Raw genomic sequence first — 22,961 nt, 5'->3', positions numbered from 1 at the left:
AATATCTTGGTAGAAAAGGTATAATGCATTATTGTCAGGTTCAACATTTCAAGGCTCGAGGGTATAATTGAGAAAACAAAGATAATCATGTTTCCATGTTTCTCTTCCACTAATTCCAAATGTGTTTTTGCTACATTTTATACAAAAAGAAAGACTTACAAAATAAAGTTCCATATTAAACAAAAGAACCAAGGCAATATGCTAGCATTATTTACAGCCACTCCCCCTTTTTCTGCTTCAAAGTTTAAGTAATGCATAGGAGATAAAAGACCAACATACTTATGTTATCCTCTCTCAACCCTTTTGCTTCTCCACTGGGTTAACAAAAACATCCCATTGCTCACCATAAATTATTGTTTCCTTCATGAAAAGAGGTGAATGATCTGCAGATAAGGCATCACTGCTTATTGTGTGTGAACGCAAGAGTGCAAAAAGAGAAGACGAGAATGAAACGTGAGGAAGCAACTGAGGAGGCCACCGGACCTGAGCAAAACGGCATGCATAGATCTCACTCAGGCTACGAGGAGCCAGAAGAATTCGAGCTACAACGTCTCGCTGGAAGAAAAGGCGCAACCGAGGAAGAAGAAAGGTTAAAAAAGTGTGCTGCTTGGCTTTTAGATCCAGCTGACCTTCCTTTAAGTGGCTCATCTGAGACTCACAACTTCATCAGGTTCCCCTTTAGGGGAAGACACATTCAGTCACCTGAACTGAAAAATTACAAGAGCTTGAATTCAGGAGTAAAATGCATGATACATTTCATCTAGACTACTATATATACTGTATGCATATATAGCATAAATACACCGACACTGGTTTGTAAAATATGTTCGCTGGTGGCGCATATTGGAAAACAATCCAACCATGTATACTCATGTAAAACTTCATTGTATGTAATAATATATATATATATATATATATATATATATATATATATATATATATATATATATATATATATATATATATATATATATATATATATATATATATATATATGTATATATGTATATCTATATATATCTATAGTAACAATCCTTACTAGGAGGGGCAGGTGCATGCATCAGTGATTTCATGTCACAACTTCATTTGGGGTAAAAGTTGTCCTCTTCAACGGCTGCTCGTAAACAGTATTGAGTGGATCATCACGCAGCTGTCAACGTGTGTGTGGGTTTGTGTGTGCGCGCGTGTAGGGCTTCTTGTTTATCCACCACGGATCCATATCCCGTAACATCACACCTGCTGGCACCCCTTTAAAAGTGGTCGATGAGCACAGAAACACAGTTGGCTCCCACCATATAGTTGGGATCTCCTGGGAGAGACTTGTTCTGCCAGTTTTTAGGGTCACCTGGGAGAAGAAGGAACAGATGGACCAGATGGTGAGTTATGACAGTCTTTTAGATTCAATTCAATTGCAATGGCTACATTGGTTCCCTTTTCACAGCCTGTAGCATAAATCCATCAACAGGGCATGATTTCATCTCAAGCCTGCCAGGCGCACTTGGATTTTATAAAATGGTGGCCTACGGCCAAACGCTGGACACAAGAGAATAGGCACGTCATTTAATCTTTGATAAATGTCTCCGGCTTCTCTATAAATCAAACCTTTAAGAGTACTGCAGTTAAAAAGTTCACCTGAAGAGAAACTAATACTAGGGGTGTCCCCCGATCACATATTTTTACATGTGCGTCCGAGTCACCTAAATTTCGACATATCCCAACATTATAATCATATAAAAGTGTTATTAGAACAGTGGTCAGCACAAAATATGATTGAAACAAATTGTTTAAATATTTAGTTTTACATAAACCAATAGGAATAAATGGTTTTTTTTCCGCAATATCCTCATACCTATTTCTACCTTTATTTATTATTATGTAACAGTTAAAGAATTCAAATCAATTTCGACTAGGAAGGTAGGCATTTGGGGCGGCCCGGTGGGGCGAGTGGTTAGCGCATCGGACTCACGGTGGAGGACCTGGGTTCAAACCCAGGTCTGTCCACCTGTGTGGAGTTTGCATGTTTGCCCCGAGCCGGTGTGGGTTTTCTCCGGGTACTCCGTTTTCCTCCCACATTCCAAAGACATGCATGGTAGGCTGATTGGATACTCTAAATTGCCCCTAGGTGTGGGTGTGAGAGTGAATGGTTGTTTGTCTCCTTGTGCCCTGCGATTGGCTGGCCACCAATTGAGGGTGTCACCCGCCTCTGCCCCGAAGTCAGCTGGCAGCACCCCCTGCGACCCTAGTGAGGATAAAGCGGTTCAGAATTTGAGAAAAATGAGAGAAGGTAGGCATTTGATTGATCATGTTTTCCTGCCATTGATGGCGATAGACATCAAATCCAATTTTGACTGGGGAGTTGGCTAGCAGCGAATGAACAACCCTTGCTTAGCTTTCAAGTCATATGGATTGTACATCTATCACTGTCAATTTAAGTCAATGACGATGACGTGATTAGCCCTGATTTTTCAGATCATGTGATTGATCGGGGACATCCCTATTCAAAACAGTGTCATGTCTGCCATTGGCGTTTATGGAAAAAAAGTTAATAGATAATTTCTTTAATATTCATACCTTTCCCATGGAATTCTATTCATATGTCACGCAACAGCTTGGAACTGCTTTAAATTGGCCCAAAACTATTGGTAGTAATAGTGAACCAGGGAGAAATTCTGTTCATGCAATTGGTACACTCTGCTAAAATTGCCTAACTTATAATATATATATGTATATATTTCAAAGTGTGATAAGAGAAACAGACCTAGTTTAGGAGAAACTTACATTCGACTCAGAGCATTGGAAAGAAGAAAAAGTGTAGTGAGGACAGTTTGGAACAAAAAAAGTCACCAAGGGGACAGGAGCAGGCCAGAGAGTGGCCTTGCCTCGCAATAAGAGGATTAACAAGCAGTCTGATAATCCTCCAACTATTCAGCGGAACAACGGAGCCAGCCAGCATCTCATTCAGGCCGCTACTTCTCATTCTTAAATTGACGCTAATTAACAGCTTATCCTAACAGTAGCCAAAATTACCACTCTTTTTGAAGGGATGAGAAAATGTGACTTTCTGATCTTTTCATTTCTTTGCAGGAGTTGAGCTTTTGAGAACTGCCAAAATGGTCTAGTACATTTAAGTCACCTAATGTCACATTTGAACATGCATGAATTATGACTTTTTTGGCTGTTTTTTTAATGCATGTATTACATTCAGGTGACAGGAGTCTTAAGCCTGCGACCCATGGCAGAATATTTTGCAGCTCCCATTTGCTTTCCGATTGTAGCATTAGTGTTGCCCATACATATTTTTGAGATGGGCGATAAAAAAAAAAAAACACAATCACTTTTTGTATATATATCCAAAATGGATCATTCAATATATATATATATATATATATATATATATATATATATATATATATATATATATATATATATATATATATATATATATATATATATTTTTTTTTTTTTTTAATTAAATGAATGATCCATTTTGGATATATATACAAAAAGTAATCAATTTGTACTAAATTTTAAAAAGTATATATTTTAAAAAGCCATAAGTAATTAAAAAACAATTCAAAAAGTCTGATTAAACTCAAATTAGATAATCAAAATAAAACTTCATAAAATAATTGGAATCTATTTTGAATAAACTGAGAACAAAACAAGGACATTTCAAATAACTGTGGCCCATGTGTATCCATTGACCACAGTTGACGTCCAATTCATATTAACAAGGAGGGGCTGGAAGCAATCGAATGATCTGTCCCTCAAATGGTAATGCATATCTTTAGAAAGGAGTTTAACAAAAAAATGTAAAGATATTCCAAAAAAAAAAACGATTGGAATAAAATCACAAATGTGAGATTTTTAAGACTGGTTCTTCTGGCCTGGATTTGGGTGGCTGTGTGAGGGGAAAGAAACAATAACATGCACTAAAAATGAAATGAAATTCAATGAATGATTGTAGAGCCAAGCAGCAGCTGCATGCATATATCATACGATCGGAGAAAATCTCTAAAATGAAATTAGAGTACATGTGAAGGCAGAATAAAAGCAACACTACTAATAAAGACTGCATCACAAATAAATGCAATAATAAAAGAATGACATACTTAAGTCAGCATTAACCCGTAATGGTTGCTGAAGCTCTTGTATTGCTTTTAATTAGTTTCACCATAATGTGTTTGGAAGTGAGTAGCAGTAATGAAAATGGCCTTTGATGTCAACACAACAAAAACAGCCAAGTGAGAAATAAATGTGAAAATAGTGAAATGGGGTGTGATTTGTAAATGATATTAAACAGGACAGCTCTATTTCCTTGCAGATGGATTCTTTGACCAAAATGCTGTTAAATGTTACAGAATTGGAACTAGGGAAAAATGATCAGGTGAGCCACAATAGTCAAATAATCACAGAGCCAGCCCAAACGACCCCAGAGGAACTGAGAGAGTACAGCATACCCGACGAGGAGTCGGAGGATTTTAGAGCAAAAGACCAACCATCAGGGGTCATTGACGCACAGTGAGGTAGGCGCAGCTCCACAGGCTTCAAAAACTTGAGGCCGTGAGGTCCACACATCACCAGAGGGCTTAGTAGAGTCTCCCCTGAATTAAAAAATAACAGCAGAACCAAGCACATAATGGCATCAGATGAACCCAAGACAACAAATGTAAATGTTAAGCATTGTAATATAGTTCAAACTTAGGGTGACCATAACTTGTTTTCCAATTTTTCGTTCTTTTTGCGCCTATATATTTGGTGTCCAGCTTTGATTTTTAAATGGCTTCAAAATCAGAGTATTATTAAAACTCACTCCACTCATAAAGTTTCACTAAAAGTAAATTTCTCAATTCAACTGGTATTAGCCTGAACAATCTACTTTGCTGTTACAATGTGCTTGGGTTGCCTTACGTTTAAGGGCGCCATACCAAAAAGGTGACATAAATGAATGCCGTTTGTGTCAGATGCTAATGTGCATACAGGGAGACCATTGGTTAAGATGTCCATCTATATTTAACTTTGGTACATCTGTACCTTCTCTGCCATTAGGCCCCACAGTTTCTGCTTTGTTGGGACATAATGCTTATTTGTGTGTGTTTGCCTTTTTCACCCCCCCTTTTTTATAATATAGCCCCTAAGAAGAGAGCTCAGAAATTCAGGTTACTACATCGCATGGAACAGGCTCCCAACTGTGCTACACGCTGTGTGTGTGTGTATATGTGTCTAGTGTGTCATCGTTTATCTTGTACCTACACAAGGGACTAAAGATGGAAATTAGCCCACGGCTACAATTTTACATATTTACATATATATATGTTCATTAACATGAAAATAAATATGTTCATTAATAAAAATATTTGGCCCTTAGCAAACAAATCAAACTCAAACTCAACTCAAGGTCTCCCTGTATTTTTTGCCCATATGTCAAAATATAACATATACCTGCTCATGTGAAGGGAGAAATGAAATCAATGTGATATGGCATCGCATGACCCTCAATGCTAAATGCATTGTGACAATACTTTTATGATCCACTACAGTTTAAGTGCTCCATCCTACAGTATTTTGTGGTAAACATAATTAATGACAAACTGTTGTAGGGCTCAGTGTCTTTGCAGCGTCAACTACGTTACCTTTCTCCTTGTCAAGAGGAGGCAGGATACTGTTATCCCTGCAGACTTTGAAGTAGATTTCCTGCTCCACCCCTTCAGGAATGGCACCCTGAGGGATGATAATGCTGACCCCCGTCTCGATGGAGCTCAGGACACCACCATTGCTGTTAAAGATACCGCGAGCAGTGGCGACTACCGTGTGGCCCTCATCTTCTTCCTCATCATCATCCAGGGCAGTGGGGCTGGAAGGCAGATATATTCAATATGTCAAAAGAATAGTACTTGATTTCAGCAGTGGATGATGGGTTTAGTTACCTCAGGGGGATGGCTTTGGGCACAGCATTGATATTGTTCTGCTGATACTTAGATCGATGGTCCATTGTACGAGTGAACGTATCCAGGCCACTGTCATGGTCTGCGTTGTGGGACTGGGAGGGCTTTATGGGGCTTGCACTCGAATTCTGCTCAAAACAATAAACAACGACAATAACAAGGGGTGTAAAATGGACCATTTTTAATATGCTGATTTGTAAAAGAATGCTTTTTATTAAATTGTCCAAACTGTTTGGGCAACAAAACTGTCAAAAACATCCTTTTTTTTTTATTGCTTTAGGTAAAATGAAACTGGCTGCGGTAAATATGTAGGCTGAGATGAGCTGTAGAAATGGAAGCTCCTTAAATCAAATTGAATCATGTTTTTCCAAGGAATCAATATTGTATCATATGCATCATGTCGTGAAATTGGTGATTTGAATCTCTACAGGCGTAAATCCCTCATAATTTTGGTTGGTTTTTCGGGGCCACAAAATTTTCCAGCTCGAAATGATGGTCTTTTCCTTCATATCCTTAATAGTGGTCTGGATGTTTGTCAGGAATGTGGCAATATTTTATGAGCGCCAATACTCTTTGATGCTACTGTTCTGGTTGTCATTGTCGATTGATGAGACGAGGCCCTGCATGTTGTGCGCAATGTGAAATCTAAACAAAACTGGTCGTCGTCATTGGCCTTTTATAAATTTGCCGCGAAAGTCTTCTACAACGGATTTTTTCTTATCGGCAGATTTTTTTTCCATCTTCAGCGTTATTTTGCTTTTTCGCTGACTTGAGTGGAGGTCCCCGGTCTTCCACTTGTGAGTTTCTGCGTAAATTTTGACATTTTTCATTTGGATAGTTAATCTAAAATACCGCAAAAGACTGAAGCCGCAAAGTAGAGAGGGATGACAGTATAACTCATTGCCTACTAATGATGAGAATGGCAGTCCAATTTATTGAAATTGGGAGGACTTGTTGTGAATACTCATGCCACTGTGTGCAGACATCCAATTCATTTTGACTGGGAGGCCTGGCAGCACTTATTTTATGTTTGCCTCTCCCAGTCAAAATGGATAGGACTTCTGGCAGCGTCACTCACAGCCAATGAGTTAAAAGAACACCCGTAAAGGGTGCTCTCTGCCCTCACTGGAAGACATTGCCAGCCCTCGATACCTCAGCAGAGCCAGGAACATCATCGGGGACCCATACCACCCTGGTCAAAATCTACTCCAGCTGCTGCCCTCTGGCAGAGGCTATAGGTCCCACAAAGTACGGACAAATAGGCTTAAGGACAGTTTTTTCCCACATCCATCAGGACTCTAAACTTGCGGTAACACGACACACAATCCTTTCTGCGTAATAACTTTGGGGTGAGGTAAAATGAATAGACGTTGGGCGGTGATCTGCCTCCTACTGGCTGACTGAAGGTAAGTGAAAGACAGTGAGAGGTAAGTGATCCGCTCGGGGGGTGATGCGATGTATCCATCACGGCAGAATGCCAAATTACGAGTCCGCAATTATCACTTATTTGGGTCTTTTGCCGGGAAAACGCACCTTATGGAGAAGCACTACCAATTTCGTCATACGCAGTTTCTGGGTATGATGACAATTAGGCTTTTTGTCGAGTCAATGATGATGACAAAGCCTATGTCCGATTATGTTATGTTATGTTAAATCCTTGGACTTTTTGCCAGTACACACTCACACTGCCACTAAACAGGAACTGAACCCATGCGGCCTAAACAAAGTAAGTGCACTAGCAAAACATCTAACCACAAACGGCTTGCTTACCTTTGAGGTCATATCTGGAATGTCATTGGGCAAAAGATTGTGGTTGAATTTGGGACTGTCAAACTTGCGCTCAAAAGGCCTGGCAGAGGCCGTGTAGGGTTTGGGCACATAGCGGTTGTAGCTAGATGCTGGTGGTGCTCCGCCGCTGGTGATAACCTTCGGAGGCTTTTCACTAGTGCCATTCACTGGAGATTTTTCTGGAAAGTTTTTGTGAGGCAGGAAGTTGCTTGGGACTGTGTCCTTGGCTGAGAGAAATGTACAAGATTTACCATCATCATTCCTTTGAAAATAGATAAAGGTGTGTTTATTTCATAGCCTGCATTATACCTTCAGTTGAGGGCTTGGGAAGTATGGCTGGTGGGAGAGAGGGTGTCAGCTGAGGTACTGGTTCATATCTTTTTTCTGATGGACTTGGTTTCTCCACAGACTCTGTTCTGTAATCACAGAAAGAAATTTCTCACAATTAATTCTTTTGTACTACTAAAAATAACAACTCAAATATAAGAAGAAATTAAGTGCATGGAAAATGTTGTACAGAAGAGTTCAATGATTTCCATTATGTTCTATGAAATGCCTATATTCAGAATAACAGGCCTTGGAATCATTTTTTACAGCAAGTATGCATCTAAGGGTTAATAAATACCATGAAAAATGAAATGTAACAGAACTCATTTGAACTGCTGTTGCAAAATTAAGCAACTCTAAGCCTACCACTCTACAGCCTTTACCCCAAAACTCTAAACACTTTTGTAATGATTCAAATTCTTAAAATGGAGGTCTATTTTTTTGGGGGGGAATATTTTATATGATGACTTCATGTCAGATGCATGAATTCTCAGGCAAACCTCTGCTGTGGAACAAACCAAGCCAACATTACAATAGACCTTCAAGACATACCTGGAAAAGTTGTGCGTTATTTGTGCTTGAGCTTGGGGTTTGGAGGGCCCAGTTTGGAGCCTGTCAAAGTAAGAGAGCTGTTTCCTGTAGTAGTCTTCATCCTCATCTGGGTCATAATGGTTGGAACGTACTATGTCATCAGCCACTTTGGGCTGAGGCTTTTGGGGCTCTGGGACTCTCTGTGGTGGAACAATGCCACTAGGGAAGACATTGTCGGACAATGAGTGAGTCGAATTGGATACGACGATTAAATTACACATTTCTTTGAAGCCTCATCATGGAATCGCACAGTACCAATTAGTCAATAACAATATTAAAAGCTTACCTATAGCTCTTTTCTGAGTCAAGGTTGCTCAAAGAATTAGCCTTTGGGATTATTCCCCCTGCTTTCAAAGGCAAATCTGTGGCCTGTGAACAAAAGAATAGGCCAGATATTTGACTCATTTTTTAGTACAGTAAAGTTTCTTAAAATAGGAAGCAGTGATGTTATACACCAGGGGTGTCAGACTTGGGTTGTTTCGCGGGCCGCGTTAACGTCAACTCGATTTCATGTGGGCCGGACCATTTTAGATATTTAGATTTTTTTTTTATAAATGGATTAAAAGAACTGGATTAAAAGCCCTGAATATTCATTTTTTATAGATCTAAAACAATGTTTATTTTAGCTTTTTTCTAATATTTTTTTTAGATTTTACAAAATGATTTTTGAACTAAAAACACAGAAAAAATTGATTAAAAAATTACAATTATTGATTTAAAAGGGGGAAAATCAGGAAATGTAGTATGCATCTATACTTTTCATTTTAATTTGATCCTAAAACAGAAAGTCGGCCCTCATGATTTACTTTCCCGGGCCACACAAAATGATGCGGCGGGCCAGATGTGGCCCTCGGGCCGCCACTTTGACACATGTTATACATTGTATTATTGATTAATCACTGGGAGCTCAGAATTTTACCTTGTTCCCAGATGGATCCACTGCATCTCTTGCTCGGTCCACCGAGACAGAACGTTTGTTTTCAAACATCTTGACCCTTGTTAGGACCGACTGTGGCTGCATGGCAGGATCATTCTCACGTAACTCATTTCTGGCAGTGTCAAACTTTGACGCGTCACCAGGGGAGAATGAGGTGACCTCTGCTTTGGGTGGGGATGTGAGTCTAGTGTCAGAGTTTATGTGAGCTGTGTCATACTGCTGAGGTTTATAGCCTTTTACGTGCTGTGTTGGTCCCTGGTTGTAGGGAGGCCGCTGGCCGCTGGGAGAGCGGGGGGCCGGAGGGTGTGGGTTCAGTTGAGAAACCTGGTTGTAGTGCAGGTCATGCCCAGGAGAAAGAGGCGGCGTATCCTCATAGCGGACGGGTCCCGGAACTGTGGGTTTACCGTAGCGAGGTCGTCCCTCAAATCCTTGCTGGGGTGGCAGCTCATCAAAACGGGGCGGTGGGGTGTACTCAGGGTCCAAGCCATCGCTGTATGGCAGGCGTGGATCGTAGCCCTGGGAGTTGGCAGTAGAGTGTGTCTGGCCATAGGGGTTCCACTGTTGCTGGTCATAGTGAGGCACACTGTTCTCAAATGGTGGCTGAGAGTCATAGTTTCGGTACTTTGGTTCTTGATAACCACCTCCAACGCTGACGTCATATCGACTGGGTGGTTGGTCATAATCTCTGTATGGCTGTGGGTCAGGTTGATGTACCTGCTGAGGGTAATTCCCAGGTTTCAATCCAGGACCAGCTCTCCCAGTGCTATGTGAGCTATATGGATCCTTTTGAAACATCTATAAATACACAAGAAAGAACAAGATTAGAGCCATCACGGGCTGCACCAACATACCAGATAGGTCAATATAAAAATATTAAAGGATAACGTAACGATACATATGGTAAAAAAGTCTGTGAAATCAATTACAGAAAGAGGAAACGAGTGGGAAAAGACCTGCAATAGAAAAACTGAGAGGGAGGAGTTACTGGTCAGATCTATTAACAAAAATCACAAAAAAACACTTTAAAAACTTAGGTAATTAAAATAATAATACAATATATGAAACCTCAAAACAATGGGATACATTTTTGTAAGTGTACAATTGCAGCCCAATTTGGTTTGATGTGATTTGTTGTAATTTCACAAAAATGATACCCACTGTCTTACAATATTCGTAACAATCACAGTGCAAAACATACTTCAAAGCCTGAGAAGAAACCATTGATTTTTGAGAAAATTGTGAAATTGGTTCCAAGCTTTTAGTCCAGCATTGTTATAATTAATAGTTGGAAAATCATTGGTTACTTTTACAAAAACACAGGGTCCGTTTCATTAGCGTTTGAAATGGACAAAAAAAGAGCACAGAGATCTACTTCTATTGGCCATGCAAAGAGGTTTAACAACAGAGCTGCTGCTAGGCATTCGCTGCTTGAACTAAAACTACCACACTCACTCACTGTTGCTTAAAAGCAGTTACTCACACATGCAAAAAATGTAACACGCGCACAAAAAACTTTCTTCCGGGCAATATTGTGATCAGCAGACATGCAGGAGGATTTAAAGTAGAGACGGATAAGCGGCAGCAGGAAGTAGACAGGCAGCAGCGCAGGCGGTCAGTTGGGTCATATCGAGCTGAGGCGGGCCCGGTCGAAGCCTCCAGAGGCCGATCAGTTGGATACCTTTGGTTCTGGACTGGCCAGTCCAGACTGTCTTGGTTCTGATGTGACACTCTCAGGGGCTAACTCAGGGCTGGGCCTCTTTAGTGAGCCAGCCTCTGGATTGGGGCTTGGCTGGCGGTGGAGAGCTCCAGGAGCTTCATCGGGGCTCGGGCCCCCTACAGTTTTTACGGCAGGGGTCACTGTCTCAGCCAGGGGGTCGGGGAGCTGGGGGTTGCTAGGGATGGCAGTGGCTTCTGCTTTCTGTGAAGTGGTTCAAAAATATTTAATACCACGTGCTGACACTACTGTGCAGTGCAAACAAGTGTTAGTGTTGTCATGGCCTCTCTATTACAGCTCGCTCCTTCCTTGTGCCCCACAGGGCACACCGATTCAAGCAACCGATCACCTTCACTCTGTATTTGGTTGTAGCTGTAGCATGCCAAGTTAAAAATTAGGACACATTTGTAATGTTAGAATACACTAATTTGGCTTTAATTCTATAGTAACAACACAGTAACGTATCCTCCTCCCTTATTAAGCTTAACAGATACCGTAATGACACACATTTTGATTCGAGATTCCAATTGTGATACATTTCACAGCAATACTGGATTAACATGGGTTATTTTCAACATGCACACAATACTTTTTGGTGTTAATACAGTCCCTGTTGCAAGTCTATCAATAGTAGGAAGTGCACATAGGTGAGTATTGTTACAGACATTTGGACATATATAAACTTATCTCCCCTTGAAAGCAGTAACAGTCACACAGGTAAGACAACTCTTGGTTATACAGAAGACAAGAGCTAAAGTGCATATTGAGTTCTAATATTAGGTCCTAAACATACACACCCACACACACACACACAAAGATTAGTGAAAACGCACATAAAGGGGTTAAATGCCTACTGTAGGGTAATAGATTTTATCTAATACTTTTCATAGTTGGCCATAAATATGTGACCAGAAGTTTGGAATTTCATACGGATATTGCATTGAAACAACATGGATAAACATTAACGGTAAAAATAAACATGGGCATCTAATAGCGCCTCCAGAATACCCTTCTAACGCACACCACGTCCTCCAGACAACAGGGGAGACGTACAGCTCTCAGAAACGCTACCTGCTGCGGGGCTGGCGCCTTGAAACCAGCCGGGTCGATGCGGTTCAGGGGGTCCGGCTGCAATGCTTGTTGGTAACCAGAATAGCTGGGTGGTTCCTGGATGACCGGCAGGTCCTCGCGGACAGGTTCGGAGGAGCGGGTGAGGGCAGGCCCCGTAGGAGGACCCACATCGTCATTCAGTGTTTCATCCAGCTCCTGGTCAGTGTAAGCTCCGCCCTCGGTGTCCGTGTCCTCATAGTCAGAGGTGTGGCGGCTATCTGTGCTGTACATGGAATACTCACTACCTGGTGCTGACAGGTAGGACAGGCGATCATCGTGTATGTCCAGATCATCATCTGTTGCTCCGTCAGCCTGTGACAACAAGTGTCAGAAAATAATTTTCAGTAATATCATTGTAGATGATCACGCAGTGCATGTTATAGTTGCTCCAAGCAGTACACTACAATTAAATTAGCCACAATACTATGGTATTTTATGGCAATAGCTGCTCCAGCTACGTGAACATGACGCAGTGTGGCCCACCCTTTAATTTCATTAGTACACTTGCTGAAAGCTAAAAACCATATGAACTTGGGATATAAACAGGTTAATGACATAGTAGTATGGAGGAGACAATGCTGGATTAATATACAGTTGCTTCGCAGTATAGAACTGTACTGCTTAATAAAAACATGATTTTTGTGTGTGCTTTACCTTGCCCTCTGAAACCCACACCAGTTGGTTTTGCTGCTGTTGGATTATTTCCTTCAGTGCTCCAAACCATCCATCGTTCATGTTGTTCAAGTTAATAGTTGCTGAACAAACAAAAAGTAGCAGAGGTTTAAAAAAAGAAAAAGAGGGATTTTGATGTGTTAAGATCAGAGCCAACTCCTTCATGCCAGACTTGTTTTCCACAATGGTTGTTTGTTGAGGAGATTAGGAGATTGAAGTGGGATCCTATCCTGAATTGCAATCATTTTTAAGTCTTACAGATGCTTTCAAAGCACGGACGGCCCAAGTGTGAGGTTTGGCAAGAAAAAAAAATGTAGAGGAAGTCTAAATCTGGATAAACTGGCACCGGTGCTGCTCCGTGATGTCACTGCTGAATACCAGTGTAGCGGGGCCGAACTCTGGACGTCATTAATTGCCTTTTTATCATTGTAAACGGTTACAATTATCCCTCTTTAATAGAAACAATTCAAGATAGACTCACTGGTGAAGAGATGGTGATTGTTCTTCCTCAGTTTAAGGGCTCGTTCATAAAGTTTTCTGGCACTCTTCCGGGACTCAGGGCAGAGTCTCGTCCTCATGGTCTTGACGCCTTGCTTTGTATCAGGGTTGAGAAACACCACAATTGGATACCACTGTGCGTAGTTTAAGCGATCCACTGCGTTAGGGGTGATATCCAGCACTGCATGTTTGTCCTTGTGGGGAAAAAACATTAATACAATTTGTTTGTTTGTTTAATGTGGACCCCGATGAAACTGAAATACCCGCTTTGCGCCAAGTGTACAAACAACCAATGAGACTAAGCTGGTTTGCGCCACCAGAGGGTAGAAGTGAGTCGCTCATAATAAAGCGAATCTACAAAAGGTAACGAAATTTTGATATACTTATGTGATAGTTATACAAATCATGCTCTCACCCGGTCAATAATCTGTTTGATGGTGTGAAGACGAATGATGCCAGAACTCTTCTGGTCAGTTCCAGCATCTCTTGGTTCACTTTCTGCAGAAAGCAAAGAAACACTGTAACTGAATTCCATCAACAACAAAAAAAGGTAAACATTCAAAACAGGCAGTGCCCAAATTAGTCATCCTTGTGGCATGCGGTTGTCAACTCCCATAAAAAGAACGGTAAAATACATAGGAATAATCTCTGTACAGGAGAGGACAAATGTTTATGAAAATAGATGTCAAGACAAAATGAAGATGGCAGCCAATTCATGCACTAGCCCTGAGATAATTTGGATAGATTAATGGAAATGAAAAATGGTTTGTAGTGACCGTGTACGTGCAGATGCAAATAAGGTGAATCAAGTTGTCAGAAGTGTGCTTTGTCACACAAAATAAAGGAGCAGGAGGGTCATTTTGCAACAATGACAATTCACAGTCACTGTAAACTGCAGGGATTTAAGCAGGGATTTGTGGACGGGTTAATGGTTCTCATAAATATAAGAAATTATGTTCAGCCTGGAAACACAAGGTACTAAATGAATAGTAATATGAGAATGCTAAGAATAAATGACTCATAGAACACTAAACATTCAGTTCATAAAACTCAGATTGACCCACTACTGTACTGCGCTCCACGAGGGTCTTCTTGTACTGACTAGAATTATTACACAGTTTACAAGAGTTAAGCTATTCCATGCAACATGTCAGAAATTCATCCCTATTCAGAAGTGCCAATGGGATTCGGGGCTTTTTTTAATGACCTTAAATTAAAAATAGAATGATGATGTATAATAGCACAGGTCATTGTGCAAGCAATATACTAGAGATATTCCGCAAAAATTGAATGTTTGTGTGAGTGTGTGAGCACCAAAACAGATTTTTCTAGAGAATTCTATGGTTTTAAAACAGAACCTTGATGGTCACTAATTTATGGTGGTTCAGAAAATAACACAAAAATGTCACAATTAGCTAAACATAATTTGATTCTGTTTGAATTTTTGGTTAAAATTGTGTGCCTTAAAATGTTTTCAATAAAAAAAATACAAAAAAAATAATGGAGAATTTACTGAAGAGCCTTTTGTCTTGCCAGTCACAAGGCTTATTACGGTAAATGATAGAACAAGGCTATCATGTCAAAAGGACATTCATTTTGCACACAATATTTTAAATTAGAAAATAGTATTCATTTTCTAAACATATTTTCTTTTCCATAGTGAGGAAGGTTGCACCATGATTGATATTAAAATATGTATACTTACAGAATTAGTCATGGGAACTCAAGCCTACAAGACATCTGATAGAGGCTTAAAAAAGTACCTCATTTAAGTATTCATATTTTAAGTATAGGTAATATTGGCTGAGTTAGTATCTTACATTTTGTTAGTGGCACTTAAGCCATGTTGAGTAAAGCAACAATTATTTAGCAACTTCTCAAACAGGTGATATGGTATTACCCTACCCAACCACTATCAAGCGAGCTATTTGCCAAACGCTTGCCATTGAATATTATTTTGCCATTTAATCAAATAAAACAAAATGCAAATTGATGTACTCAATGACATACTTTCTCCTCCTTGCTGTTGCTGTGTTTCTGAAAAGAAAATACAGTTACACAAAGATCACTAGAATTACGAAGACACAAATCAAGAAATGGAACCATTTCTCATCTTGGTCTGAAATAGGGGTGCTTCTATCGTGGAATTAAAGGTATACTATATGTAAGACATGAAAACAAATTACTGACCAGGGTTAACAAGGTGAGGATGGTTACTAATGTCTTTTTTTCTTTAGTGTTGAATAATGATAGCTAAATATGAGTAAAACAATGAACACAAAATGCCACAGGAACAAGAACTGACAATATGGATAATCAATGATCATTTCAATATGAATACAGGCAAACAAAGACATTCCCTTAAGATTAAAAATTGGCATCCAATCAGTATCAATACAACTTTAGAAATAAAGTATTGTCCCAACTTAAAAGACAAGGCTAAGTAAGGTGACAACTTATCTCCACCACTGGTCTTTAAATTCAAAGAGCGCATTTCTCCAAAACAAATTGAACAATTTAACATGTTAACCCAAATGAATTCACCTAAATCAACAATTTGATGGCATTTTAAAAACTAACACGCTTGCCAATGTGTGAGATTTGTAAAAATCCTCTTCAAACTGTGTTAGATGCATCCTGATCCCCACAATATTTTTTTCTTGCACAAGCAAAGTTTTAATGACAGATGTGACACTTTAAAAAGGAGCAAAAAGGGAACAAGGGGGCGTTGACTACTTACTTGCTAATTCAAAGACATCAGGCTCCTCTCTTGCCAGCTTCTCTCTTGCAACGTCTGCTATTGGACCAAAGATGACTACTGGCCTCAGGAACCCAGCTGATTGTAAACAAGCACATGTCAAGATTGATTAGAGTTCTGGGCATAAGTATACGTCACAAAGTCTCCCTTTCCATAACCACCTCTGTGAAATCTAAGCCCTTAACTAACGTGATACACCCCAGCTAATCATTTGGCAATTCACTTTGGTATAATGGGGCAGGGAAAGGAATGGATGAAAAGAAAAAAGGAAAAAAACACAGATTAAGGGCTAGTCACGGCTAGTTAAAAGAACCTATGAAATGACAATATTAAACACCGTGACATTTGCTCACCTTCCCGAAGAACCACCCTCTCATATGCGGGGAACTTAGTCTGAACTGGCTGTGCTGATAGGTCCTCCCTGCTCTTCCGTAAATTCCTCTTTGAGCTTCGCAAGCCACGGAATCTCCAGAAATCTGCTCTGTCCCCCCCTGGTGTTTTGGGGAGAGTGTACTGCACACTGGACAGCTGCTCAGCCCTGAAGCAAAGAACAGTGAGATCTGTTATGATTTTTTTTTTAAATTAAAGCCAACAAGAGTTCATTTTCAAGTTAAAAGCTAAAAACTATAGTGAGCAATATTGCCGCTAAAGTCCAATAAAACTCATTGGCAGCCATTGGCAGCAAAATACGTTCTATCCAGTTGAACTAAGAGGATTGAATTTCAAATATTAATTTGTTCCCATCCCTCCCAATTCAAACTCATTTTAATTCACAACAAAAGGATAAAAGGAGACATGAACGACAACTGACTATGGCAATACATCCAGATCAATGTTAATTGATATTAATAAAGATTTGTTTGGAATTATGAATACTTAAGACACATTTACACTAGTATAACAAGTGCAAAGAATACAAAAGGAAGCGGCGTAATTATTTGCAAGGTTTTGGCTGCTTCAAATGTAATATTCTTATGTAAGGTCTGAGCGTTACCTGTTCTTGTTGGGAATGATGCCCCTTTCCACCTCCTGATGGTTTTTGCCAATGCGAATAGCAAGCCAGGAGCCCAATTTGCCATTGTAGAGGGTGTCTACCACTCGAAAAACTTCACCCTTGTTAAAGCTCAAGCCATATGGTGATTCCTTTTCGTACTCAAAATGTGTGCGAATGTAGAAGGAGTCGCCCACATCTGACTCAACTATTCTCCGATATACTAGTGATGGTGAGGAGGAAGAAGAAAAAAATCAGAACATGAAATTGTGAAGCTATTTATATGCTGGAACATATGACCAATATTTTTCAAGTACTAAAATCTTACCATCTTTCTTCTTCTGAGCAAGGATTGTAACTTCCTCTCCTCTCGGGAGATCAAGCAGAAACAGCACCGCCTCTTCCCTAATTATGTTGGCAAAGTCCACATTGTTCACCTACAGTTACGGTAAGATTAAGTAGTTTGTAATTCTGCAAAAATATTCTTCACATCACACACATTTCCAACTTTCATGTCCTGTTGCCCTCAAAAACAGAAAAAAATGTTTATTGACTCTACTGAAATACAGGATATATCCGTAAACTTCAAAACCACAACTTTATCCTTCCCAGGACCAGGGTTTTATCTCCACAAGAACACCAGGAACAAAAAACAACAACTCGGTAGAGAACAATGTCCTGGAAGTCCTAATGCTTTTGTGCAGCACAATGAGAAGCGCACACTCAAACACAGAAAGTTATCTGTGAAGGAGACTGAAGGGAACAGAGGACATTGTATACTCTATCTAATCCTAGGGATTGACAAGAATTACATGTCTTGATAATACAGTAATAGTTTTGTTATGAAACCATCAAAACTTTCATGAATGAGTATTTCTTTTGAAAATTATTCTCAAAATCTATTGTTCCAAATTACTATGTACTCCATTCATCAATAACTTTTCTATAAATTTTAATGGCTTGTGTGAATACTACAGATAATATTGGCTGCAGCCAATTACAGTACAATGTAACCCTAAAAAATACATGTACTGCATGTTGAGAACTTGCATCATTAAACAAACTGACAGCTTTTGTTGTTTTAGGTCTGAAAACTAGGTTTAACAAAATTTGGGGTGTAGAATGAGAAATTGGTCTCAGTTATTTTTCTGTCTTGTCAATTTTTTAACCTTAGGAATCTTATTTTATCAATGTATTTTTAAATAAGCTTACCATAAGTGCCTATTTTATAATTGCCAATCATTTAAGGGAAATACGAAAAACGGGCATAACTGCAATGTTTATTATAAAACATATGGATACTTGTGTGCATATAGCAACAACATAGGTAGTTAAGCTGTGGGGGTAAAATTGATGTAATATAAAAAAAAAACAAAAAAACAAAGGGCCATTTCAGAAATCAGAACTGTTTTCTATAAACCATAGAAATCCAGCATTTAGTGGTTCTTTGTACTATTGTGAGATGGGCACCTCTAAATACTTTATTTTTATGCACCGTGGCCTATTTACCAGCTACTCTCTAAATATTAAGCATTTGCCAGACTGTAGCACCTTGATTAAACCATAATCGAAATATGGTTGTTTGCTGGAAGTGTCTGTTTTTTTCATTTACACGTTTAAATAGGCATTAGATATTTTCGTGAATTTTAGTAGCAAAAAATTTGAAGAAAATGTTACATTAAGTACTGCAGTTGTAATTATTTGCAGTTTTCACAAAGAGTGGATTCAAGTCTGAAATCCGTGACATCATCCACTCAACTGGCACCAAGTGAAACAGAAGAACTGTTCAAGAGTTCAGAAAATAAGAACAACGCCTATTGTTGGTTCACATTTGACATAATGGGAGTTGTAACACAAGGCACAGCTTGGTAATGACTCACAGTCTGACAGATACAGTACATTGTACCGTATTCCCCATTCTATTGTGCTAATGGAGTCCAGTTGATTCATTATAGATTACGTAGGCTGGTTCCCTAATCACCAGCTGTTCCTCCCACTCTGATGTGATTTGGAAGAGGAATTTACATTATGAGGCTTTCCTGAGATCTTAAATGTGGATGATAGACAACGGTTCAAAGTAAAAGCTAGAGAAAAAGAATAATCACGATTCTATCTGAGCCAGTCCTCCTAAGACCAGAGACAGATGGCAGTCTTGATACGTGCCAATGTAGCTTCAGGATGTATTCCTTCTTTTTATGAGCACTTCCGAGGTAATTGAGTAAACAACAGTGGAATGCTACATAAAAAGACATTTTCTTTGACAAACAAAACAGTTTAAAATATTCAGTAAGAGTTTGATTTTAAATGTCTTTATATAAAGATTCATATAAGACTCATGCATTACCCTGAGAATCTGGTCCCCTTCTTCCAGTCCTTCCTTGGCTGCAGGACTATCCTCCAATACTCCCGCTACAAAAATGCCAACATCGTTACCTCCAGCTAGCCTTAGTCCAACACTCTCTCCCTTTTTGAACTTTACCAACTTCATGCTTGGCCTACAAAAGAAAATGAGTGGTCAGGTCATACATGTAACATGAATTTGGATTCAGAACCCCTTTATCATACTTTCGACCTACAAAGGTGGACCAACTAATTGGTAGTTTTTGCTTCATTTGGTTGTCCACCCCCCCAAAAATGACACAAAAAGCATGAATGATATGCCTATTCACTGTTAAAAAGCATGAATTCTGATACTTAATTTTTTTTGTACCTGCTGAATTATGCTTATGCAGGAGCTAGCAAAACAAATGAAGTGCTCGTGAAAGTAATCAGGATTTTCAAAAGCTTAAATAAACATCTTTTTTTATTGAACTATGACACTGGTTTAGTTAAGGCTCATTTTAAAAAGGTTTCTACATGTTCCAAAAATTATTAGGATGTATTTTTTGTTAATTTTACTTTTTTTTCAAATTCCAGATTGCATTGCCTACTTTGGTATTTTCCGTTCAAATGTACACACGTACACGCTCTTAGTAAAGTAAGTAACTTTAGTCTGTTGATTTATCTTTGCAACCTACTATATTTTATCAATTTTGACAAATCTTCGGCCTTGTCTTTATTTACCAATTTCTTATTAAAAAAAAAACGTCAACTTGTTCTTTTAATTAATAAGAACTGTTTCCATTTAATAAATGGGGACCGGTTGGTTCCCATAGCTATGCTGATACGTGGTAGTCGAGACAGAATACAATTCTGTCATACTTATATTTTACCGAAGTTGAGATCTTTTTTGATCAATGGCTTTAAAAATAGATGCAGAGTGCACTAAGTTTGACAACCATTTGATTCATAGTCTTTGAATAAAACTGAGCAGACATACAGATTTCGATGAATTAGACTATGCGTCATCATCTTAGCTAATTATTGACTTATTGTCAACATGAAAGACAATAATCTAGCTAAATTTGATTGGGTTTTGCAGGAGCAGAAAGGATAATAACCTGAGGATACTGTCATCATGAGCGGCGCTGGGCACAGGTGCATCAGAGGGGCTGACTGGCAGGTCCACATCAGGCTGGCCAGGCTGTGCATATACAGGCTTTGGTTCTGTAAAGATACGTCAAGCAGTTTTGTCAGAATAGACACATACACGCATTACAGTACTAGTACTTAAAAAATTGAATATCCCGGTCTTCCAAATGTCTGAACCGTACCAATTCATTCCGAAACTGACTTAAAGGACCAGGGCCCTTTTGTGGGTCTTCTGAATGGATAGAATTTGACTATTTGAACCTACAAAACTGAAGCTAAGTAAAGTATTTTAATTTTCTGCGTTTTTTTTATACAAAGTATTAAAAAAAAGTTCATAAAAATGTCATAATTCATGCTGAAACACGCAAGCAGAAGACAGAGGATAAAAAAATCTCGGAAATCAGGGCTGCACTTCTTCGGTGCTGAATTGCTGACAGTCAGCATTGAAGAAGCCATATTTCACCATATTAGAATGACGCGCCGAATAATATAAAAGGCAGAGAAGGACGACGTCTTCTTCGGATTACATTTCAAAACTTGCACATTACCTGTAGAGAAACACTACACCGAGCCTATTCTAGCTTTGGTTGGATTTCGAATCACCCTTGAAAATGTCTCCTAACCACTATGAATAAAAAAAACAGCATTACAAGGGATTTACGCCGTAGATACGGCCGTGAAGCTAGCATGATGAGGACATCAACATGGTTGAGCCACTCAGAACCAATTCAAGGTGTCCCTCGCCTGGAGCCGTAGTTAGCAGGGATCGACTCCAGCACCCCCCGCAACCGTTGAGGGGATAAGCAGTTCAGAAAATGAATGACTAAAAAAACAACAACATTTAAATGCGTAATAACACTGGGATTGTAATAGTTATGAATGACCTAGACCTCCGGGCTTCATCAAACATTGGATTTTAAAACAATAATTGATCTCTTGCTGAAGTCCGTTTTATCATTTGCAATTCTGACTTTTTGTTTATTTTTCCCCCCAGCTTCATCTGTGAATAAAAACTTCAAGATAAAAGCAAAAAATGTTTACCAGGCAGTGGAGGTAATTGTTTGTCATCTCTGGAGCTAGTTTGGTCACTGGCCTGAGACAAGACACCATCGTCAGAGCTTTTGACTGGTGTGGATATAGCACCAGATTTAGACCGCTCCTCATCTCGACTTCGATGGCTGAAACAAATGAAAAACAGTATTATAAATGTATCTCCATACTGTACTCAGAGGTGTAAGTTTTATTTTTTCACTTAACCTCTGGAGCTGTCAGCCACATAAGTGGACATCACATTTTGGGTAACATGCGCCATACAAATAATATTTGGTAAATATTAACAAATATTCACACCAATTAATCACAATTTCCCCTTCATCTATCTATCTGTCTGTCTGTCTGTGTACACAAAAAAAAGTGTAAGAACAGGTCACGAGTCAATAAAAGGTTTTCCAATTATATGTTCTGTCTTCACCACAAGATAAACTTGGAAAGAATAAAGAAGGTTCAACTGCGTTCTTCCGTATGTTTATTAGAAGAGAGAGGTGGGCGGCACTGAGGGGGGCAGGGGAATAGAAGTAAAAGGCTTAGGGAGAATGGGCTGTGCTACTTAAAACAATAGTCAAATTCCAATCTCATCACATGACTGCCTCCTGTAACAGCACTTGAACTGTACTCGGTGACTCTTGAAAAAGTTGGAAAATCCACAAGCTACAAATAAGCCAATTTTTCACAGAAGCAATTCAAAGTTATACTGATGCAGTTTGAATTAAAACCACTGATTGTTATATTTAACTATGGTATGGCTCACTTCATGTTTAAGGATCCCATTCCCAAGAGATCTTTTCCTTCCTCCGCCCGCAATTCAATTATACTGACATGCATATGCTTCGGTCCAAGATCAAGTACAACAAATCTATAGGCTTGTTGTCGGACTTTAACCCAATGACAAAGAATTACATCTCATTTTACATCACATAATTTGGTATAGAAGTATCACACTAATCAGTAATATTCACAATTGAAAGCATTTGTCATGATAACAGAATGCAATGCATTGCATCTGAGCCAAAACTGACCGAGATGATAAAAAAAAATTGTGAAAATAATTGTTAAATATTAAGTTGATGAAAATCAGTATTTACTCACGCATATGGCTTGGT

General features: G+C 39.2%; 1 protein-coding gene across 14 annotated transcripts in view; it reads right to left on the bottom strand.

The window, feature by feature from the left end:
• Nucleotides 1-995: 995 nt before the first annotated feature.
• tjp1a (tight junction protein 1a) overlaps nt 996-22,961 on the bottom strand; it is a 103,536-nt gene continuing 81,570 nt past the window's right edge. For 4 of the 14 annotated variants that reach the window (XM_077620998.1, XM_077621006.1, XM_077621066.1 and 1 more), the window contains 22 exons: nt 21,844-21,980; nt 20,772-20,877; nt 19,676-19,826; nt 17,660-17,768; nt 17,335-17,554; nt 16,694-16,878; nt 16,323-16,418; nt 15,593-15,619; nt 13,998-14,080; nt 13,566-13,776; nt 13,067-13,167; nt 12,374-12,724; nt 11,267-11,506; nt 9,571-10,383; nt 8,938-9,020; nt 8,613-8,810; nt 8,043-8,149; nt 7,716-7,960; nt 5,928-6,073; nt 5,634-5,854; nt 4,461-4,604; nt 996-1,345 (listed from right to left, as the gene is read on the bottom strand). In XM_077620998.1, the coding sequence (XP_077477124.1) occupies nt 1,251-1,345; nt 4,461-4,604; nt 5,634-5,854; nt 5,928-6,073; nt 7,716-7,960; nt 8,043-8,149; nt 8,613-8,810; nt 8,938-9,020; nt 9,571-10,383; nt 11,267-11,506; nt 12,374-12,724; nt 13,067-13,167; nt 13,566-13,776; nt 13,998-14,080; nt 15,593-15,619; nt 16,323-16,418; nt 16,694-16,878; nt 17,335-17,554; nt 17,660-17,768; nt 19,676-19,826; nt 20,772-20,877; nt 21,844-21,980 (4,069 nt within the window). In that variant the 3' untranslated portion in view covers nt 996-1,250. The remainder of the gene's footprint in view (nt 1,346-4,460; nt 4,605-5,633; nt 5,855-5,927; nt 6,074-7,715; nt 7,961-8,042; nt 8,150-8,612; nt 8,811-8,937; nt 9,021-9,570; nt 10,384-11,266; nt 11,507-12,373; nt 12,725-13,066; nt 13,168-13,565; nt 13,777-13,997; nt 14,081-15,592; nt 15,620-16,322; nt 16,419-16,693; nt 16,879-17,334; nt 17,555-17,659; nt 17,769-19,675; nt 19,827-20,771; nt 20,878-21,843; nt 21,981-22,961) is intronic. The other 10 variants (XM_077621015.1, XM_077621024.1, XM_077621080.1 and 7 more) reach the window with 8 other exon arrangements.

The sequence above is a fragment of the Stigmatopora argus genome, chromosome 2 (assembly GCF_051989625.1).
Source record: "Stigmatopora argus isolate UIUO_Sarg chromosome 2, RoL_Sarg_1.0, whole genome shotgun sequence".
NCBI classification, from domain to species: Eukaryota; Metazoa; Chordata; class Actinopteri; order Syngnathiformes; family Syngnathidae; genus Stigmatopora; species Stigmatopora argus.
This window is presented reverse-complemented; position numbering and strand designations above follow the sequence as displayed.